General features: G+C 40.5%; 1 protein-coding gene and 1 long non-coding RNA gene across 4 annotated transcripts in view; one reads left to right on the top strand and one right to left on the bottom strand.

The window, feature by feature from the left end:
* Positions 1-17,187, bottom strand: part of cnih3 (cornichon family AMPA receptor auxiliary protein 3) — a 140,358-nt gene extending 123,171 nt beyond the window's left edge. Inside the window, exon 1 of one of the 3 annotated variants that reach the window (XM_017437638.3) lies at positions 16,764-17,187. In XM_017437638.3, coding sequence (XP_017293127.1) covers positions 16,764-16,880 — 117 coding nt within the window. In that variant the 5' untranslated portion in view covers positions 16,881-17,187. The remainder of the gene's footprint in view (positions 1-16,763) is intronic. The other 2 variants (XM_017437639.3, XM_017437637.3) reach the window with 2 other exon arrangements.
* Positions 17,146-20,871, top strand: LOC112451492. Its single transcript, XR_003040321.1, has 3 exons — positions 17,146-17,235; positions 20,518-20,599; positions 20,696-20,871. It is a non-coding gene; the product is annotated as an uncharacterized LOC112451492 (long non-coding RNA).
* Positions 20,872-23,833: the final 2,962 nt, after the last annotated feature.

The raw sequence follows: 23,833 nt of genomic DNA, 5'->3' as shown, positions 1-23,833 counted from the left end.
TGTCAGCCCGCCCCAGGGCAGCTGTGGCTACAATGTAGCTTACCGCCATCAGTGTGTGGATGAATGGGTGAATGATTGTAGTGTAAAGCGCTTTGGGGTCCTTGGACTAGATAAAGCGCTATATAAGTGCAAGCCATTTACCATTACCGTTAGTTTTAGTTTTAGCATTGTCATGTTTTAGATTATTTAGCCTTCCTGTACACTTAGCTTAGTTACTGTACAATTAGTTATCATATTCACTGTTAGCTAGATTATTCGTGCCTTGGTTTAGTAATATCATGTTTTAGTAGTTTAATTAACCTGTACCTTTGTTAGCATTGTCATGTTTTAGCTTAGTTATCTTGTCATGTTCTGTAACTCTGTCTGTAATTTTGTTCTTGTGTTGTAAAGCACTTTGAGTTGCTTTGTGCTTAAAAGTGCTGTATAAATAAATGTACCTACCTACCTACCTATCACCTGAGGAGTACGGTAAATGTCTGTCTGTGTGCCAGGAGCTTTCTGAAGTTTTAATCGATGGCATGTTTCTTTCACTGCTAGTCTGCTGAACTTCTTGGTAGGAGATATTTTCCTGATGGCCTGTAGGCCCACTGAACCCTGCCCCTCACTGGGGTTTATAAAATCAGGCAAATCCATATAAGCATTTTTCATGCATCCATCAGCTGTCAGGTCTTTCTGCAGAGCTGACACACATATGCACTTATAATGATGTTTACTAGACACATTTTACCCTGCACACTTTCACCACTTGTGGATTTGCTAATACTGGACAGTCTATATGACCAAAATCTCCTGACTAGTCTGAGAAATAGTGCTGCAAATGCAATCTTCTATTTGTACTGCAATAACTTTAGCATGTGTGGGTGGTTGTGGAAAAGAATCAGGACAGTGTTCCTATTACAGCTCCTTATTGCATGGTGGCCATACATTTGTTTAAACTTTATTATTGCTCTCCGGTGTGACCATGTAAGTACCTGTGTTAGTGTGTGTGTGTCTGTTAGCAAAATATCGAATGAGCCACCAGGTAGATTTAATCGAGACTCTTAAAAAGTAGTCATTGTATGTAAATCTACAACTAAATTTAGGAAAATAATCAATTCTACTATAGTAAACACAAAATTGGGTATAATTCAGTCATTTTTACAGATATTGAGCTAACATTTCTTGTGGCAGTAGCTGAGAGTCATCCTCATCACATACTCTAAGCCCAAAGTGGTATCTCACTGGGTTGCGACTAGTTGGCAAACAGCATTCTGTCAAGTTAAGTGGGTGGATGATTTGGACCCAGATGCAGATAAACACAGGGAAAAAATTACAACAAATAAAAAACTAAAAAAACAACTAGAACTCATTTGGCTAGCTAGTAGCTTAGACTGAGTGAAAATTTCTGCCCTTTTTTTCATACTCCGTATTCTATAACTGATTATAAAGTACTAACTTAACTGTTAATAACTATTTGACAGACATTACTTCAGAAATGAGCAGACTGTATTCTTAATAAAGTTTTTGTTTGTTAGAACTTAATGCACTGTTGAGTATTGTGGGTTGATACTGTTTCAGAGATGTTATGACATCTTGACGAACTGTTGTGGATCTGTAAAATATAATTGTTTGCAATTTACAGAAACTTTAGTGGGGGCAGCAAGGAGAAATGACCTGGAAGTAAACTGCTGTGAAGGTTACTGTAATTACCCAGTGAACAGTTTATTTGTTTAACAGGCTGTGATGTCCTTGTGCACATTTAAAAGTAGTATTCCTTTCAGTCTATTTAGTTTTTCCTCAAAGCTTAGCTACTATCTTGTATTTAAGAGCACTTTACTAATAAGCTAATAATTATCCTTTCTGTGTAACGTGACAAACATAATAGCACCCTGGCATGGAAATGGAAAAGATGTTTCCGGAAGGTAATCTGAAGCAAAACAAAAAACAGAAATAGATTTATATTGACAAAAAAAATTGATCTGATCTAATTAAGATATTTATTTTACATGTACCTAATAATCAAAACCTTTCCTTGTTGCTGACGCATAATGTGCTATGTGTCACGTATAGTAACAGGGAATTTGCTGAGTCTGTGTTTATACAAATAAGAATCTATGCAAATCCATTCAACTCTGAATTCAAAAATCCCCACAAGCCTCACATTGTCAGTTCTGATCACTTTTTCCAGAAAAACGTTCACATGCACAAAGACACAACGATTTGTCTGATGTTGGAAGTAATGCGTCATTAATGGGAGCAAAAACACAGTCAAGGAACCCAGAAACCCATAGAAACCTCCTGAGACACAAAAGCGTTCAAAATGTTTTAAGATCTCCGCTGTAAGTTCTGTGAAACTGCCACCAGCTCCTTGTAACATCTTCACTTGCAGCTAATAAGATTGGATAAAAGAGAAAGTAAAGCTGTTAAAACCTCACACTTTTGAAGCCCAACGTTACTGCATCATCTAATATTGAAATGCGAGGAGCTGGAGAAGTGGCTGGTGAGACAAGGAGGAAAGAGAAATAACTGGGGAGGAAAAGAAGAGAGGATGAGGATATAATCATCCAGTGTTGCAGGGTGATGTGGTGATGGATGAGGAGCTGGCAGAAGTTAATTAACACATTGATCAATGCAGAGTCAAATCAGCCATATAAACAATAAACAACCAGCTCTTCCAGTTGTGACGTTACCTGGTGCCAGAAAACCTGTTGAGAAACTGTTGGCATCACTAAGATTACAATCAGTTGGATCTATATGTGCCTTTTTCATTATTAACATTGTGTAAGAGCACCTTAAGCTACCATCTCATTTGTATAGTTGGCTGGAGCATGGTCAAATGTCACTTTGGCTGTGCAGCTAAATTCTGGTTAACCTGGATAAGGTGATTTTCATTTTGACTATTATTTTTTCCCTTACTGGGGTGTCATTAGGATTTAACCTTGGGTTTATAAAGACTCATTAGTCATTTACTTTTCTTTCTGTTGTCATTTGAAAGTAGTTGTGGGAATAGGATTTTTAATGACCCTATCGGCCTAGCGGAGGTTTGTGCTGTCTGAATGCTTCTGGTTTTTCTTACTTCCTGTATTATTTTGTGTCAGTTTGGCTCTGGTTTCCCTCCACTCACCTGATCCTGATATATGGTTTTGCTTGGGGTTTTTTGGGGGTTTCTTTTTTGTCTTTTCAGTGCATTTTCTTTCATTGTTGGGTTAAAGGTTATCTTTACATACACCAGCCAGTTTCTGGGGTGTCTGTCTGCTGCGTTCTTTTCTTGCCTTTGATATGCAACAGAAGTGTACTTAAGAGAGCCCCAAAGTTCATCACGTCCTGCTGTCATATTGTTAAGATAGCACACAATGAGTCTCAATTTGTAACATGTTCAATATATTGGAATTACACAATCCTCTACAGGGTTTCCCCCAGAAAAGAGGCTAAGCCCGGTGGTAGGTGGCCAATCGCCGGCCGACCGTGATTTAGTAAAAAAAATTATTAAAGCTGACAGGAAAGTTGAAAATATGGCTGTTTATTATGTGATATTGTAAGATATTTCTGCCAAATATTTACACAACTACAGTTTTACAAAAAGGCACTTTTGAAATACTTTTTAAAACCAAAATACAATTAAAATAAATACAAATTTTTTGCACCTAATTTAAGTCACATTTACAAATAAATTAAATAACAAATGAAAAAGTGCAAACAAGGCCCTAACACACGTCTCACGTCAAGGCCAATGAATAACAACAGAGAACTCTGAAAAACAGACAGATGGTGTACTGTACTGTGGTTTTTGTGGCACAGGCTGCATGTTGGATCACTACACAAAACATATCTAATGCTGAATTTAATAGCAACATTTTACTGGTAAACGTGGATAATATTTTCACTAAGCACAAAACATGCTTACCATATTCGGTCTTGTAAAGCCACGCGCTGAATTTCAGCTCAACTAACCATTTTTGGTTAAACCCGCTCGTTTATTGCTGTAGCTCCAGCGACTTGCTAACTCCAGCAGTAGCTGAAGGCGGCTCGGCCTCGGGGCTCATTAGAGTCCCGTAGGGCTCATTAGAGTCCCGTAGGGCTCTGCGAACAGTGCGCGGTCCACGCCAAGTTACTAGGAGGCACACAACCACGCAACAAGACACTGCGCAGGGCATCGAGCAGGGGTGGGGACAGCGCGATTGCGTCACTGTTGGTGCACGTAGCCTCGTGCAGTGAGGTAGATAAAGGTAGCGGTTTTGGGGGTGCGGGTGGAAAAAAACGTGTATAAAAAATGACATATTTATAATAAACAAGCAGAGCTTAGCCTGGTGGCCGGGTCAGCAAAGCCTGGTGGCCCGCCAGGCTTATAATATGCTGGGGGAAACCCACCATCCCCACCTCCCACTCCAACCCAGCCTCACATCCGCCTCACAACTGATCAGGTGAGAAGTCAGCTCAGAACAACTAAGCTCAGGAAGGCAGCAGGTCCGGATTGTGCTTTAAACACCATCCAGCCGGCACTGCTGAGAGGGAAGCTGGAGAGAGCCGGAGTGGACAGGCAGCTGACAGCATGGATCACCGATTACCTCACCAATAGACCACAGTACGTGAGGCTCCATAACTGTGTGTCTGATGTGGTGGTCTGCAGCACGGGGGCGCCACAGGGCACGGTCCTCTCACCCTTCCTGTTCAGTCTGTACACTTCAGACTTCAGGTACAACTCGGACTACTGCCACCTTCAGAAGTTCTCAGATGACACAGCCATTGTTGGATGCGTATCAGACGGGAAACATGAAGAATATGGTGGGGTCATCAGTGACTTTGTTGGCTGGTGTGAGACCAACGCTCTCCAAATCAGTGCCAGCAAAACGAAGGAGATGGTCATTGACCTCAGGAGGAAGTCATTCCCTACAGCAGTGGTGAACATCCAGGGAAAGGACATCGAGACAGTGGACTCTTACAAGTACCTGGGTGTTCACCTCAACAACAAGCTGGACTGGTCTACTAACAGAGACGTCCTGTATAAGAAGGGCCAGAGTCGACTTCACCTGCTGCGGAGACTGAGGTCCTTCGGTGTATGCAGGACTCTGTTAAAGACCTTCTACGACACGGTGGTTGCATCTGCCTTCTTCTATGGAGTGGTCTGCTGGAGGGCTGGATGTACTGAAAGGGACAGGAACAGGATTGACAAACTAGTACGGAGGTCAGGTTCTGTACTGGGGTGTCCTCTGGAGCCTGTGGTAGTGATGGGTGAGAGGAGGATGCTAGCTAAGCTGACAGCCATCATGGACAACCCCTGCCACCCTCTACATGAAACTGTGGGAAAGATGAGCAGCTCCTTCAGCCAGAGACTCAAACATCCTCACTGCAGGACGGAGCGCTTCCATAGATCATTCATTCCAACTGAAGTTAGGCTGTATAACACAACATGATGTTATGAGTCACTTGGACACCTCACCTCCACTGACATCACTTTGCGAACAACCTCTATAAACATTTCACTTATTTACTGTACTGTCATCTGTATATATAGTGTTCATTGATGTATATGTGTGTGGATGTATATTTGGTTAATGCATATGTGGGTATATATATATATATACTTATGTGTATATGATGTAAGTAACCTTTCTGTATTGAGCTGCAGTAACGTGCAAATTCCCCATTGTGGGATCAATGAATCTTATCTTATCTTATCTTATCTTATCTTATCTTATCTTATCTTATTGCAAAATTAGAGAAAAATCCTTTAGTGAAACTATTAGTACTGTACTGGCTTTAAAACTGTAAAGAAAATCTGAAAAAACACAAAACCCACAAGAATCTAAATTAAGCAGCTGTTAATCGATGTAGGCTTCAGCAAATTAAAACTCTTATCAGTGTACTTGTACTCACTGAAAATAAAAACTTTGCAAGGCATAAATTCATTTAGAAACAACAATACTATTGGGGCCCTCTAAACCTCAAGGCCCTGGGCTGAGGTTGTAAGGGTTTACTACCTTTGTAAACCCTTTGAAAAATCTGGCCCTGGTTGCATCATTTAAGGTCTTTATTCTCAATTTATAACCTGTTCTGTCATGTTATCATTATTTATTTCTTTGATTTTACATAGATCAATTAAATGTCTATCTAGCTTTACATTAAGGTCTTTTTAGTACTAAAATCTGATGTTATTAAATTACAATAATCCACTAAGTAAGTAATTATCAATGCTATGTTAGTAAATCTGTGATGGTGATGGTCTTTTAATGAGGTAAATAAACAGGCACTGGAAGAAGTGGGTTGTTCTTAAGGAAGTTTTTTTGCATCATCAGTCGGTTTACTCTAAATGACATCATGTTTAACAAGATTAGCATCACATTGTATTGAATAGGATTTAAAACCATAAAATTTGAGCCTATAAACTCATTACAAAAGTGTTTATTGGGGTTACAAATTGTATGAGATGAAGGGTGCTTTTGTGTGGATTTTCTTCTGGGGGTCAAATAGAAGACAGGTTTAAGGAAAATCCACACTTCAGATTGGAAGACTTTTCAGCCCATCTAATTATACAGCTGCTACATTAAGAAAATGGTATTACTGTTTAAAGTATCTCTATGAACTACATTATCCAAAAAAAAAAACTTTGGGCTGTTTAGTTCAATATAAAATGTTTGGTAAATGTTGAATGGAGTTGTAATTCGGTTAAAATTTGACTTACTTCCAACAAAATGTACAATTTTTCCTTCTGACCTCCCACATAGTCTGCAGTCTGTTTCAAACCCCAGAAAAGATTGATCAGTTTAAGGATGGTTACCTTAACATGTCAAGAAATGACAATCTTTCATATGGATAACTTATAATTCAATATACAGCACTGTCTTACCTTTGATCTATCTCCTTGCCATCTTCCACCTGTGTCATATGTCTGAACATAATTTCTCAGTCTGTATCAGTAACCTGTTCATCACTCCCATCAATACAAATGATTGTTTCATTTTCTGCACTGCCACTGCCACCATGCTTTAAAGGCAAGCTTACCAAAACATCACTTCCATTTTTTGTCTACATTTTCTACATTCTAAATAGGTGGCTGTGGCTCTGTGGTTAGAGTGTTAGAACAGTTGTCCTCCAATGAGAGAGTTGGAGGTTCAATTCCTGGCAGAAGTGTCCTTGGGAAAGACACTGAATCTGTCATTACCTCTGATGTGCCCCATCACTTCATGAATAAAATTTAAAGCACAGATTAGGCTCTATAGAATGATTTATTCAGAGTGATGTGTATGGGTAAATGAGGGCAGATTGTGGTGTAAAGCACCTTGAGTAGCCTGGTTGGCACATACCATTTATTTTACTTGTGTTTAAGTTTCTTCTTCTTCCACTTGAATATATAATTCAACTAAGAAATGGGTTCATTTCCTCTTTTCAGCGTTTTTTTCCATCCTAGTTTGTCACAAGATTTCAGTTTAAGATGAAAACTGTCTTGCAAAAGAAAAGAAACTTGTGGCAGCCATTCACAAACGAGTCAGACACTACCACTAAGTCAGTCAAACTATGTAATAAGATCTATTTTCCTACCCACCGTCTTGCAGCCTCTGCAGCTATGCGCTGAGAGGAAGAGTCTGTGGCACATTTATTAAAACAGAAGACAGTGCTGAGTTCACATGTTGTTTTTGTCAATTTTGAAGCTGGGAAAATTAAGTTTTTTAACCTAAAATTGTTTTCGTTGAAATAAAAATAATTTTAATTTTTAAAAAAACACACAAAGGAGTTAACACTCTAAAGTCCTCTTCAGTCAGTCCTCCATGACTCAGACTCTCAGACAAACGCTTGTCAGAGCCACATCACAGCTATAGTTTGAAATTATTTTATCCATATTATCTTATTCCGTAATTTCAAGGTGAAATGTTGTGGCTTTTAAAATTTTCTGAGGTTTCTTAAGCTGTTTTGATGGTCTTTGGTAAAATGGTTACATTATAAAGAGCAAAAAAAAAGATAAAATAGGTATAAAATTTATGTATTTTATTTTTAAAAACATTCCAGTAAATTCTGTATGTTCTGACTGTTAAATATGAAAAATCAACTTCATATTTCTGTATAAGTATTTTGACATCGGACATCAAAAACATGGCAAATTTGTTTGAATTTTTCAAGAAAATACAGAAAAAAAAAGGTTGGCCCTTGATCAAGTTTTGTATTTTGGTCCCCTTGTGAAAATGCATTTGACCACCCAACCTCACCCCCTGAGTTCAAAGGTCATACAGTTTTAATATGGCATTAGAAGGTCCTACATAGTTAAAAACTGTCCAAAAGTCTGAAAAGACTTAAGAGAAATCAAAGAGAAGAGGTCAGTCAGCAGAGTTTGTGCCAAAGCTTAAACTCCCAAAGCTTAAAAAAAGATCTCATATTAAAATGAGTGTCTCGTTATAACCTATCTAGAAAGACCTCAACATAAGAGGTTCTTTGTGGACAGGAAGCAAAAGATGGTAGTACTGTGTTGAATAAAAGGACTTTGGCTGGAAAAAGCATCTGTTATGAAGCAACTTTGTACTATCAGGTGCTAGAGTTAAAAAAAAAAAAAAAAAAAGAGCATCAAGATGGTCGTATTCACCCATTTTAAATAGACTTTGAATATTAGATTATTAGAATACTTGATTAGAAAGCCACTGGACATCCCTACTTTTTAGTACATAAGAAAGAATTATAAAATACAAAATACCTGGAAAGTTTGTAAAATTACCACAAATATTAAGATTTTCAGTGAGTCTTCAGTCATGAACTCGGGAACTTAGAGCCGAGTTTTCTGCAAACGACTCATTAAATGTTCTAAATCTCACCTAACCTGCCTCACCTAAATCACAGAATCTCCAACTGGGAGGGGAAGGAAGTCAGTTTATCATTCTGCCATCTGCAACACTGCAATGACAGGTTCTACATCACGTCTAAACCGCAGGGCTTTCCTGTCTGTCAGAGTGCCACCAGGAACGTCTGGCTCACTCCCAGCTTTAATGACACTTAGAATCCAATAGGGGCTGTTTCTACATGAGAAGAGAATTACTCGAGCAGAGTGGAATCACTGAAGCACTCAGTCACGGAGCTCAGGGGAGGTCACAGTTCACCTTGTATGTTAATTAAAATGCCTCTGTGATCTCTTATGTGAGTGCTCCCATGGCTATGTGTGGTGTTTTATTTTCTGCAAGGAACATATTGATTCAACATCTGGTTTGAAGTGAGCCATTCAAAGTCTCATTATGTCCTGCAGTGAGAACACTGGGTCGTTCCTATCATTGATATTACTTTCATTGTTCCTACTGGGAAAATACTTCCAGCTGAGCTGCCAAATGAGTTTCTGATTGTAGAAAAAATTGCTTTTTCCCCCTAAACAAGACAAAAATCTAATTTAACTTGATATTCAAATAAATATCATGGTTCTAGAGCTGCCAGTTACGACCATTTATATTTTGGTTAATGTATCAACTAATTTTTTGATGAACTGATTGTTCTAAATAACTAATCTTCTTCCAAAAATCTTTTATTTTAGTTTTGTTTATTTTACAAACAGTCAACTTTGGAATAAACTAAACTAAACTACAAATAAAGATGTAAACTGCGGAGCCTTTTAGGGTAATAAGTCATGCATTTATGACAATTTGTCTTTAAAATATTAAATGCCTTGTCTACAACATAGACTTACACGCTCATTAGTAATTAATCTTTCATATATACAGTGAAGAGGCGTACTTGTACAAAGCAGCCTAACATCATGTTCAAGAAGAGTGAAAGTGTCTCCAGATAGTTGAAAGTGCAGCATTTCAGCAACGCTCACACTTAACACCATCACTAAAGTGCTGTACTGAACTACAGATTAGGAAAAGCTGCCACAACTAGTATCTAACAGCTGTTGTCTAAGTCTCAAACACTGATGTCATGGGATTTATACAGGCAGGCAGTGCTCTAGAGCTGTGGAAATACCTCAATTCTTGACATGGACATGAATGTTTAAGCTTTCAGCCTACACAAAGCCATAGTAAACTAACTCTAACTAATGATTTTCAAACCTCAGCATTTACACAATACAGAAAGTTAGATTTGACTTTCAATAAAAACAAAGAAGCCTCTGTTAAATTGGTGTAAAAACACCAACGAAGAAAAATAATATGATGTAGCTTCTAGGGGAGGAAATCTTTAGGAACCTCGTAATTTGTATTACCACATACACACACACACACACACACACACACACACACACACACACACCCTGTGTGACTACGTGGTAGTTTTAAAGGAACAAAAATTTGTACTGGTAGTGGGGATTATAATCCGTTTTACACAGCATTGTGATGCTGATGTGAACGATTCTGAATCGACTTGAAAACAGCAAATAAATAAAATAATAAAAAATAATGTTCATAACATTGCGTTGAGCAATGTAAAAGGAAGATCTCCAAAGTGCAGAAGTGCACTGCCCAGACAGACATACTCGGGACGTTTCAACTACATGGCACGTCCTTCATTGATAACCAGTGTTTGGAAATAATTCGGCTTCTATGAAATTACATTGACAAGAACCACACTATACACTAGTTGTGTACATGTTTCCACCTGGAGGAGAAAGAAGACAAAACAACTGGTGGTAGCTACTAGCTGCCACAGCTAAGAAGATGTCAACGTTTCCACTTAAATCAGAAAAAGCCAAGCAAATTATAAAGCCCGTTACAAATTTTCTTGGAAAGGATTTGCATCTGCATTCAGTAGATGAAACCGGGGCTTGCACTCCACTTTCCGCACTCTGGAGCCGCGATAAATCATGATCATCACAGCCGATCCCATACTCCACAACAGGGGTCCCCAATCCTGACCCTTGATGGCCTCTATCCTGCATATTTTAGATGTTTCCCTGCTTTTCAGTAGGTCCTCCAATTCTGCAGAAGACTGTTAATCACTCATTTATTCCAATCAGGTGTGTCAAAGCAGAGTAACATCTAAAACATGCAGTTTAGAGTTCCTTGAGGACCAGGATTGGGGACTCCTGCTCTACAACAAGACCGAAAACAAAGTCGCTATGGAAACCCTGAAGAAAGATGGCTCTAACCTGGATACAATCTCATGTCCTTGTACTCAGTATCTTGACTCCTTTTGTTCATTTAGTTTCCAAAATCCTGTTTGATCATAAACTGCTTTATATGTTCTCTGAAATCTATTTCATCATACTTGTTTTTATCTGTCTTCTTGTGCTCCTTTAAAGGGGACCTATTATGCTTCCTTGAACAAGTCAGGATAGGTCTGTGGGCTGTGTAAAACATGTTCATTACATTTATTACACAAAATTATTTTCAGATATTGAGATTTCACCTGATCAGTTCTGCCTGTTTTGAGCTCATTTCAGAAAGAGCGATTTTAGGCACTTTTATGCAAATAAGCTGCTGTTGGCCACGTCCCCAACTCGGTGTCTCGTCTCAAAACATAAAAACTCAAAAAAGACTTAAACGTTACAGATCTGACGCACATTTATATCGTTATTAATTCACAAAAAAAAAAGAATAAAATAAGGCCAGGATCAACCCGGCCAGCAGCAGCAGCAGCAGGTTCAGTGTAGTCATACGCCTCCTCCTCCATCAGGGGGTCCGCAGCCTCTGATGGCTCAGCAGTTTGCCCCACCATAACCCCCGCTCATGGGCTTCATGGGGCAACCTCCATACCCGTTCTCCTCTCCTCCACTTCCTCGTCTGGGCCCACAGCCCCCCCCCAGATGTAACCGTGGACGGGTGCAATATCACGGGGACATTGGCATCAAAAATAAAATGAAGCCACACAGCTCTGTTCTCCATGACTGGGAGAACATGCATGGACACACGACAACAAAACATTTTCCTTTTCCAGCAGACAATGGCTGGGTGTTTTTTGGGTTTTTTTTGCTTGGACTGTAGGCTGTTGGCTGTCTACAAGCAGTAGATACCCAAATGGAAGTATAAAAAAATGCAAAAAATGAATTTTGCATAGTATGTCCCCTTTAAGCTTTTAGCAACAGTTTGGCTCATTTTTGTGATTTGATTTACCTCTGACAACAGTTCATTCTTCCACAAATATCAACAAAGTCATTTAGCACTCAGCATCCACACTGCATCTTTCTAAAAAACACAGTTTCTCTAGTTAGTTTTGAAGCAGGCCATCTTGATTGATGAAGACCAGTTAATGCTAGATGTCCATCTGTGCGCGGCCATTTGTCATCTCTCACTTCAAAGTCTGGTCCACTCATGTTACCAGCTGACAGAACTGCTAATGTGCTGCAGTCTGAGCAGATCATTACTGTCTCCCATTGTCTTTTTTTCCCTGTTCTGTAGCCCGTATCCTTTTCAGTTCATTTATACTCTGTCCTTTTATTTATAGCTTTATTTTACCCGGGGTAGTCTGACTCAGCACACTTGCTCTTTTTAGTGATGCATTAGAAGACTAAAAGGTAACCCAGCAGCAAAAAAAAAAACGGCCACATGGGAACCGGAGTCAGGTTTTCGTTTTTGTGTGTTTACCCTTCAGCGCAGGTTTTTAAAACCAGGCGGGTTCTTGAAATTGAAGAAGATATATATTTTTTTTTTTTTAAGAAAAAAATCCAAACGGCAGAGAAGGCTCCCTGCCAGAGTGACTGATGGAAGTGAAAGTGGAGTTGGAGCCAGATTTCCTGGCTGCTTTGGCAGGTTGGCTGGTGTTAACGTGCAGCTCCACACATGCCGTACAGCCTTCTCCTAATTAAACTTTCTCGCAGTACGGAGCCTCAGCTTATTATGTCACATGGCTGCAACCAGCGGAGGAAGACACCTTCACTCTTTCTCTCAACTTAAGCATAACACAAAATAAGGAAATCTGGATTCTAATTGAATAAACACAGGTCTGTTTGTCACAGGGGCACTGCTACAAATTTGCTGCACCCCCACACACACTATATAGTTTCTATATGCATAGCATGTCTGTTAGAAAAATATCTAATAAACCACTGAATGGATTTGAATGACATTGTCAGAAGTTCTTCACTGGATGTACAGCTACAACTGGTTAGGTTTTGGAGTCAACTCATTTCAAGATGGCCACCATTGCTAACCAACCATAAAAATGGTAGCTCTGTGAATTTCATAGCAGGGTTTCCCCCAGAAAAGAGGCTAAGCCCAGTGCTAGGTGGCCGTTCGCCGGTCGATCGCCGGTCGATCGCCGGCCGATCGCCGGCCGATCGCCGGCCAACTGTGATTTAGTAAAAAAAAAAGATTAAAGTTGAAAATATGGCTATTTAATATGTGATATTGTAAGATATTTGTGCCAAACATTTACACAACTACAGTTTTACAAAAAGGCACTTTTGAAATATTTTTTTAAACAAAAATACAATAAAAAATAACTACAAATTGTTAGCACCTAATTTAAATCCTAATTTAAGTCACATTTACAAATAAAATAAATTAACATAAATGAAAAAGTGCAAACAAGGTCAATGAACAACAACAGAGAACTCTGTACTGTGCTTTTTGTGGCACAGGCTGCATGTTGGATCACTACACAAAACATATCTAATGCTGAATTTAATAGCAACATTTTACTGGTAAACAAGGATAAATTACCACTCGTCATATAAATATTTTCACTAAGTACAAAACATGCTTACCGTATTCAGTCTTGTAAAGCCACCTGTTGAATTTTGGCTCAACTAACGATTGTGGTCTATAAACACTCCTTTTTATCGGCCGCAGCAGTAATCTCCTTCCATGAGTTTTGAGACGTTTGATTATCTTTGTGATCTCTCATAGAGGGATGATATACATACTGATACAGCCGAACCAGCTCCGCTAGAGCACCCAAATCAGCCAATTTGAATGGAGCGCAGTGCGCGGGGACAGGCCGATTGCGTCACTGTTGGCGCGCGCACCCTCGCAACAATTTGATGCGGGTGGGGAAAAATAAAAGTGTGTATAAAAAAATGACATATTTTACAATAAACAAGGGGAGCTTAGCCTGGCGGCAGGAGAGGGAAAGCCTGGCGGCCCGCCAAGCTTATAATACACTGGGGGAAACCCTGCATAGATATTAAACTAAATTTTAGTATGGTAGTAGCTGAGATTCACACATACTCTGAGCGTTAATAGGTTGCGTGAGATCCCTCTTGAAACCTTCATGAAGTCAACTCTGGCAGTCTGTTAGCAAAATATCTCATGAACCACAGAAAGTATTTTAATGAATTCTTCAGAAAAAAACCATTGTGTTGACATCTGCAAACAATTAACTTTTGGGAATATTCTCAATCAAGATAGCTGCCACAGCCAACTAAATTTAGAAAACACATAAATGGCTATAACCCAGTCAATTTTACTAATATTAAGCTAAAATTGGTTGTGGTAGTAGCTGAGTGTCATCAGTACGTTGTGCAAAATATTTGCCTAAAATTGCATTCTGTTGAACTGTTTGTACTGTCGGAGTCAATCCTGTTTGTCTGTTAGTAAAATGTCTTGTAAACCACCGGATGAAGTTTAATTAAAATCTCAGAAAGTAATCACTGGTTGTACATCTACAACTGATTAACTTCCTTCACCCCAATTCAAAACGGCCACCATAGCTAATCAACCCTAGCTTCCACAAAAATGGCTATAACTCACTAAATTTTACATATACTGAACTGAGATTTGGTGTGGTAGTAGCTGAGAGTCATTCCCAACACACACTTTAAAGGTATTGCAGGTCATATGAGATATTGTATAATTTATAAGATTGTGCATGACGTTATTTTCCAGATTTTAACAAAACAGCTCCAGCTTCCTCAGTATTATATGACTGCAATCTAAAACTCTGGCATGAAAGGCGGCAGGCGACATGCATTCCTTCAAGAATGTTAGACCTTTAATTTAATTTGAACAGACGTGCAAGTGTTGGGGTGTCGTTTCTATAAGACCCAGACCACTGGGTGTTGTAGAAAATTGGGCTCCCGCTGCCTTTACCCATGTAAATAATATGAAGTTTTACTTTGTACTCCTATGTTCTGCAGTTTTCTGCATAATTGCAGTCATGGCTGTCTGCAGCCTTTATTCCAACCCTGTGAGCAGGCACACGGTTCTGCTGCCTAACACGCAGTATTAGCTGGAACCGCTCGAGGATCGGTCATCCCAAGTGCATCGGGCATGGTGTCATTTCCACACAAAACACAGACTCAATGGCACAAAATTAAAAAAAAAAGAAAAAGAAAAAAAGCTGGAAGATCTGACCCAAATCTGTCTTTACATAAGTCAGTACATGATGGAGATGTTGCTTAAAGACAATATATATATATATATATATATATATATATATATATTCAAATATCATAATGCAGCGAGTGATGCTGATGCTGGTGTGGAGCTGAGGCGCGATTAGAGAAAGAGGAGGGGAGATGAGACTCTGCCGGATGTCCTAATTGATGTGGAAGGAAGGCTGTGGAATTGATCTGGCGGATGATTGCTCGGCCTCTCAGGCATCTCAAACTGGGTCAGCGTGAAGTGGCCGAAATGCGACTCCGTGGCGAAGAGGCTGACAGGAGCGCACCTGTCTGTTCTGGAAGACCTGCGGCCTTGAGCAGCTTTCGAGGCAGCCAAATATTCAAGGTGGATCAGTGGTCAGGGTTGTTTGGCCACAGCACACCGACACGTGCACCGCAGTTCACGTTGAATTAAAGGACTACTGGCTGGCTTACATGCCAGTGTTTTACACTAGAATCACCTTATGCTGAGAAGTGAGTTACAGCAATCTTTAGTCAAAATCTGAAAAATAAAATTAAAATTATGCAGAATCTCATGCAATATTGTAAGATGTTGCGCTCAGACGATGTGTTGTGACCGACTCGAAGCTACAACCACGTCAATATTTTAGCTCAATATCTTTAAAATTGACCTAGGTAGAGCCATTTTTGCGTTAGCTAAGTTTGAGTAGCTGTGGCAGCCATCTTGAGTTGGTTTCACACCAAAAGTTAATCAGTTGCAGATGTATATTTAATGAATATTTCCTGTGAGTTTCATCAAAATCTTCCTGTGGTTCATGAGATATTTTGCTAACAGACAAACAGTGTTGATTACAACTGTTTAATGCCAAGTCTTCAACTACTATGTAGTACAATGTGTAGCACTCAGATTAGCTGTTGGGAATAACTCTCAACTACAACCACATCAAATTTCAGCTTAATGTCTGTAAAACTGACTGAGTTCTGACCTTTTTTTGTTTGTGTTTTCTAAGGTTAGTTGGATTTAGCAGCCACCTTAAAACGGGTTGGCTCCTAAAGTTAACCAGCTGTAGAGGTACATCCAGTGATTATATCAGGAGAGTTTGAATCAAATCCGCCAAGTGGTTCATGAGATATTTTACTAACAGACAGACAGACAGAGGCTAGTCCTAGAGTTAATAGCACAATTTAAAAACAAAGACTTGGCACAATCTTTAAGTGCTCAGAATATGTGTTGAGGTTGACTCTCAGCTACTACCACACCAAATATTAGCTCAATGTCTAAAAAACGGACTGAGTTTTGGCTATTTTTAAATTTTATAAGTCCAGCTGGCTTTGGCGGCCATCTTGAATCGAGTTGACTCCGAAAGTTAATCAGTTGTAGATGTACATCCAAGGATTCCTTTCTGCAAATCCCACTCAAATCCGCCCGGAGGTTTATCAGATATTTTGCTAACAGAAAAAAAGACACGCAGACACGAGCAAAAACATTATAGTCCGCTTGGGCCTTTGCGTGGCGGGCGATAAGCAAACCGTTGGCTTGATAGCTGAAAAAAAGGCAAGTCAAATGTTCAAAAAAATGCTGCAGATGTGAGGTACTCACGTGCCATATTGCGAAGAAGATGAGGGAGACGCAGAGGACCAGAGACAGCATGTAGCAGAAGGCAGCAAAAGTGAACATAATTGAAGAGAAAACCCCAACGATCCCGCTGACAAACATCTAAAACCAAACGAGGAGAAGACCAGGGAGGTGGGATGGAGGGGGGGTGGAGAGCCGAGGCGGTTCTGGCATCATGTCCGAACCCCCCTCCTCAGAGAGCTCCTGGAGACCCGCTCAGACGGACCAGTTGCGGGTCTGACGGAGAAGGAGGAAGAGGAGGAGGAGGTCTGCCGCGGTGGTGATGAAGGGGGTGTTCTGCGCAAAAGCGTCCGCGGTAGGTAGTCCATTCAGCGGCGGCTGGAGGAGCGAGACCCGCCGGAACTGACGCCGAGCCGCGGCCGCTGCATGTGAGGATGCTCCGAGCTGCTCCCTCTGACTGACACACGGACAGCAGCGGAGCGCGCGCAGGGAACAGGTGGGCTCAAACAGCAGCACGCGCCCGGCGTGCACGTGCACTACTGCTGTGCGCACCTGTTTGAAGTTTAAGCTTGCTACTAAAGGGGGTTTTCCTGTTGATAAATAAACATTTCGGCCGGAGGTATGACTGTTAATGGCCTTACTGAAACATTTTACATCAGACGTTAGACATGGTCAAAAAAAATAAATGAACTACTTATAACAGACACGAGAAACACTTCATAAGACTCTATAAACACATAGCTACACTCTTTAACAAAAACATCTTTCCTACATGGAGTGATGATTCAGGTTGAAAACTGCATCTTGTGAATTCCCTTTCTTTACTATATTTAACTAAAGAAGCAGAGCTTTGACTTCAGTTGCTCGTTAACCTGTAGGATCACGCCACCTGGTGGGGATTTGGCACGTTACAAGTACCATGTTGCATTAATTACAGGTTATTCCAGTTTCTAACCACTGAGAATAGAGAATCATAGAATGGACACTGACGGCGCTTGGCGAGAATGTTGGTCGCCATCTTTTAAGGAGCTACATGTCCAATTTTGTGCTGATTACATGTAAAGCCACACATTGCTAACGTCTTGTGCTGCTGCATGCTGTGTCATCAGTCCAAAACAACAACAAATACAAATAGCTTTTTTTTTACTTAAATGAACATCTATTAATGAATAATGTGAAACCAGAAGGGGTTTTCTATAATAATCCTCCTGCCAAGCCTGACACAAAAATCCTCCAACCTGGCACACTACTAATACTGTGACACTACTACCTCTACAAACTGCTCTAATCAGTCTAACCAAAAGAGTACATAACCTTACTATAAAGTAATCAAATATTTTGCTTGTCTGCTTAGTCTAACCAGAGCTCTACTAGCAGTGCCTGGAATTATTTTATTTAGACTAATAACTTAAAGTATATAAACTTAGGGTGGGCAATATAGAAAATATATCATGACATTTTTTGATTGCAAACTAACAGTTACAATTTACATAGAATTTTAATTGTTGATTTTATTTCTTTATTTTCACTGTTTTGCAAGTTAATAAGCAGTGCATCCAAACTGTTTTCCTATCTAAAAAGATAGCCATAAAAGAAAAGATACCGTATATATAATAAAATTGTTTTTCTCATCCTACTCCCACCCATAGGCAGTTTCCTTTCTTTCCAAGCTCAGGTTCTCTATTGGAGGCCCGGGAGCTCAAGGTTAAAAGTCTTGTTCCAGTTGCTCATTTCTTATCAGAAGTCCTGGTTCACTAACATCTGACACAGACCTTATGGGTCCAGGTGACATTTGAGCCAACATGGCATAGTTTATGTCTCTCACTCATTACAGAGGCAAGGTTGGCAGCACTGGGGATTGATTCCCTGACCTTCTTAAATGAAAGTCTTGTGATTGAACCACTGTTCCAACCTCTCCGTGTGTGAAGATTTAGGCAAAATGACATTTCTGAACAGATTTTAATCAGATTCAGCAATTATGCCGACTTGTGCCAATTACATTGGACATTTGACAAAAAAGTTGCCATACTTGTCAGCTGAATTGCATTCAGTCTCAGACTGTCAAACTCGGACATCTTATTTTGATTTAAAAGATAAAAAAGGAACAAGTCGTCAACTGAGGTGCACTGTCTGTCCTGCACTTCAAAGGCTGCCTCAATAAAATAGACACTTTATAGCAGTGCCCACTTAGCTGACTGTCTGTCACTGCTCTGGCAGGCTCTTCCACACTTTCTTTCTTTTTTCTTTTTCTTTATTTGCACAATAAGAAAAATACACAACAAAAAAGAAAAACAAAACCAAATAACATTATATTCTACATTACTTTACATCATAAAAACCAATGTGCCGGAGAATCGCCAAAAAACCCTCTAGGAGCTTGAAAAGCGGCAATCTCCATTTAAACAAATAATTTAAAAAACATTTATCTATTATAAAAATACAGTGTTAGTCTTTAGAAACTTCAATGAGGGATTTAGGAAGACTGTTCCAAATCTTTGATCCTCTGTATAAAACACTAAACTGTGCTTGAGTTATGCGAGAGTATGGAGGTCTAATAAGACAACTACCACGAGTCGAATACTGGTGAACACTGCCGGCATCCGTCTGGTCTTTTGTCTTAGTTTGGGAAACTGAAACTGAGAACATGAAAACTGTCTAAGAAACAGGTCAGCACTGATCACAGTCACCTCAGCCCTACAGGGTCATAAAAACTGACTGCAGAAACTATATAGTAGTAGCATCTAGTCTAGATGTTGCAAGCTTGTTTTTACCATCTTGTAAAAACAATTGAATCTAAAACATTTGAGTTTTGGAATTGTTGCTGTTAGTACTTCTTGTCACTAGATGACACTGCTGTGACACCATATGACAGAAGAGACTGTTCAGTAGAGTGCAGAGGGAAAATGAGACTAAAGGATCAGCTATAGTCGCGTTTCAGTGTCATGCAGGACTATGGCCCATAGGCGTAGACGTTTATACTTGACTCTTACATTGCTGCAGTATTCTCCAAAAAGAGAGATGGCAGTACACTACACAACCAGTGTATGTAGTATGTAGTAAAAGTAAATGTAGTAAAAAAGAAAACTTCACACACCAAAAATGACTGTGTACAGTTTATGCTGCAAAATGTGGGAATGCACTATGTGAAAGACAGTAGGTAAGTTATGTCGGCATATCAAGAGGAGGCTTGTAAATAATCAGATTACCTAAAGCTACTCGTAAAATGACAAGTTACAGCTGTGTACTGATCAGTATTTACAATATAACAGATCATGACAACCAAAATAAAGGAACTTGTTTGTATTATTTTGTTGTTCAGATAATAATCATTTATTTAACTCAATGGTGAATCATAAAGCAGATAAATTATAGAAGTCCAGAGATTAAATATCTTCTCTGGGATATAACACTACAGAGCTGTTGTATGGTATCTGATAAGTCTGATCAGATGCAGCGTCCAATCTGTAACTGATATCTAACAAGGATATCATTTGAAATGAAAATGTCATGTTTTTATATGTGGTTTGACTGCTGCTGTATTTTTTAAACTTCCTGAACACAAAGTTCATGTCATTCAGCTGTGAGGATGAAAGAAGGGAAAGAATCAGAACAGACAGGGGAAGGAGACAGGTTGGTCTAATATTAGCTAAAAGTGTAGGAACAGCAACTTAAGGTGATTAATTTTTCAGTATTATTTATATTGAAAAAGTGCATTAGCGAGATGTGTAATTTATTTAAAGTTATTAAATAATACTTGTTTGACCATATGACTTAGCAGATAAGAACACAGGCAAGAGATGAAGGAGACGGACATGAAGTCAGTGATGGTTGCTGCTATAGAGGAAGACCAGTGATAACAGGTAGGAATAATTAAACTAGTGAGGTCACAAAAACCTAGATGCCAGGTATGGTTTGAATTTTTGCTGACCACCTATTCACTGTGTCCTTTTGTGCAGGCAGTGCAGGCAGACATGGCAAGTCAGTCATCACAGAGGAGCATGTGGACCAGAGAGGTGCAGAGGAGAGGGCTGGGGTAAAGCCAAATGACCTTCACGACACAAAATGGGGGACTCATTGAGGCAGTACATGGTTGAGAATGGCCCACGGAAATGTTCTGTTGGGCCATATCCAAGATCAGGTATTGTATGATAGTCCATGAATAAACAAGATTTACACATTTAAAAAAGGGAAAAAAACAAACTAACAAAAAAATGGGGGGTTGTAATGTGTCTGCATACCCCTCAGAAAATAGGTAGTTGCACCCCTGCACACAGTACCACATATATTAAGGAGGAAGAGCTGTTGTGTTTATCGCTGTGATGTAGAGAGGATGTTTAAACTGAAAGCATACAGTTTGACTTTCATTGATTTATTTGCTTCAAATGAAATGCTGAGTGCATACCTGACATCATAAGGATAGTTAGCTGTATTGTATTCTTACCATAATAGAAAATAATGCCTCATTCATGGTATTCTCACTGACAATAAAATGATCCACTGAGGGATTACAGTGGATCTGAATCATCCCTGTCTGTCTCCTCTCAACTCTCAACTACGCTCACATCCTGTGTCAATCAACGTGATTCAACTCACCTGTCAGCCACAGCTTTTAATTGCTCTCCTGCCTCTGTTCCTCGCCACAATATTGAAATCTCTAAGCAAGTAGATGTCCAGCGTTTCTCTTAAGCCCCTGATTGCTCTCCTTGTTTCGACCACATTTCTGTGCCCTAGATTTCCCTGTTCCCGCCTGACTTCTGCTTAGCCTCTGACTTCTAGACATTGACTTTTTCTCCGTGCCCCGACCTTTGAGTTTTGTCAGCCCTCTGGATTGTGATGATTGGTGTTGTTTCTGCTGCTCCTACATTGATTGTTGTTCCTGAGACTCACCCTCCACAGGTGTGGCTGATTTCCCTGATGGGCTCCACCGGTATTTAAGTCCAGTCTCGGTTCAAATCTTCACTGGAGCATTACGCCCTTTTGGTTAGAATATGCAGCCGCTCAGTTTTAGCTGGAAGTTCTCTGAGTAACTTAATCTGCCTTGTCTTGTGCCTATTCTCTTTGCCTCAGGGTGTTCCTTCCCCCTCCGTACGACCTAGGAGCACTCACCTGGAACCCTTACCTCCTCCTGGACTCCCGGACTTCTCCCCTCTTGAAACAACCCAGTCACCTCCAGTACCACCTCCGTGTCCCTCATCTCCTGAAAGCCAGTAAGGAAAGACACAAATTATTACCACGCTTGAGTTGTTGTTTCCTCAAGGACCTCTCCGTACTTGCAACTCACCTGGTCTTTCTCCGCCCTTGCAGACCCCCAGGATTGTCTCTGTTCCAGTTCCCGAAGTTTTTCAGTTTTGCACCTGTAAATAAAGTCACTTACCTTTATTTTCGCCTCTGAGTCTGGTTTCCGGGTTTCGCTCTCTAGACACTTCCTGGTTCATGTCACAGATAAGTTACGTGAAATCTGTTTCCCCGTGTATGACCATTTTCTGCCATTTGACCAGCCCTTTCAGTTTTGGATTAATTCCTGAGGGTCTGCAAAGAACCAGGTGCCAAAGAAAGTCTGCTCCGAGCTTCACTCTCCCTGTGATGTCACCACTCTCACCAACTGCTCTCTGCCGTTTATCTGGAGAGGAGAGCTTATTGTTATAGCATGTTGGCTGAATAAAGGCAAATTGGGAGAGAAGACGGATTTGCTCTTGTGGACCCCCAAAGACAAGGTCATCACCAAGAAGCACACCAAGTGGCTCAAAGCTTGTACTTCGATCCTGAAAAGGTTAGTGACAGCAGAGCTAGATGGCACTTTAATCAGAGATGAGTCTTGAAGCGCTGTAGGATGGACAGGTCGCTCAGAGGGTGGTGGAATGAGGAGCTTGTAGGTTGTGAGCTACAGATAGATGATTCAGAGAAGTTATGTTCAGTTGAGGGTCTGAACTTGGAGTCCCATGAGATCAGGGAGGAATGGCTTGGTAACCCGAGGAGTTCCACAAGATTCAACACTCAGGAACTGGCAGCCTGCTCCTAATATACCCTGGCTGATGACTTGATGATTGGCGGGTGTGCCGAAACACACCTGCTCAGGTCCACTCTCCAGTAATCAGATTTACCTGCGTGTGCTTCCAAGCATTTTCTGATTCCATCCATCCATCCATCCATCCATCCATCCATCCATCCATCCATCCATCCATCCACCCATCCATCCATCCACCCACCCATCCATCTCCTGCTTATCCAGGGTCGGGTCGCGGGGGTAGCAGCCTAAGCAGGGAGACCCAGACTTCCCTCTCCCTAGTCACTTGGGCCAGCTCCTCCGGGGAAATCCCAAGGCGTTCCCAGGCCAGCCGAGAAACATAGTCCCTCCAGCATGTCCTGGGTCTTCCTCTGTGCCCCCTCCCAGTGGGACGTGCCCGGAACACCTCACCAGGGGGGCATTGAAGAAATATTAATCATGTATGGTTCTCTAGAACACCTTGATTTAGGTTCATTATATTTTATTGTATTTTATTATATGTGTATGATTATCTTTATAGGTCCCAAATAGAGTTTGTTTAGTAGAGGTCAGATCACAGATCACAGAACGTCCGAGGGAAGGGATCTCCGTTTTTTTGCAAAAAAAGTGCTCAGTGGGTTTAACTGATTTATCTCAATAAATTGTCTTAAACTCTTTTAAGGTGGTCTGCTGTCAATCTTCCCAGAATCAAAAATGGACCTGGTAGAGTGCTAAAGAAGGCATTCTTAATAGCATCCAGGAGGCATCTTGATCAAATGCCCCAGCCACCTCAACTGGCTCCTCTCGACGTGGAGAAGCAGTGGCTGTACTCTTGAGTCACTCCTGGATGACCGATCTTCTCACCCTGTCTCTAAGGGAAAGCCCAGACAATTAATTTCAGCCACATGTATTCGCAATCTCGTTCTTTCGTTCACTACCCAAAGCTCGTGACCATAGATAAGGGTAGGAACGTAGATTGACTGATAAATCGAGAGCTTCGCCTTTTGACTCAGCTCTCTCTTCACCACAACAGACCAGCACAGTGCCCGCTTCACTGCAGATGCTGCACCAATCCGCCTATCAACCTCCCGCTCCATTTTTCCTTCATTTG

The sequence above is a fragment of the Kryptolebias marmoratus genome, linkage group LG19, assembly GCF_001649575.2.
Source record: "Kryptolebias marmoratus isolate JLee-2015 linkage group LG19, ASM164957v2, whole genome shotgun sequence".
In the NCBI taxonomy this organism is placed as follows: domain Eukaryota; kingdom Metazoa; phylum Chordata; class Actinopteri; order Cyprinodontiformes; family Rivulidae; genus Kryptolebias; species Kryptolebias marmoratus.
Note: the sequence above shows the minus strand (reverse complement) of the source record. Positions and strands in the feature narration are given on the sequence as shown.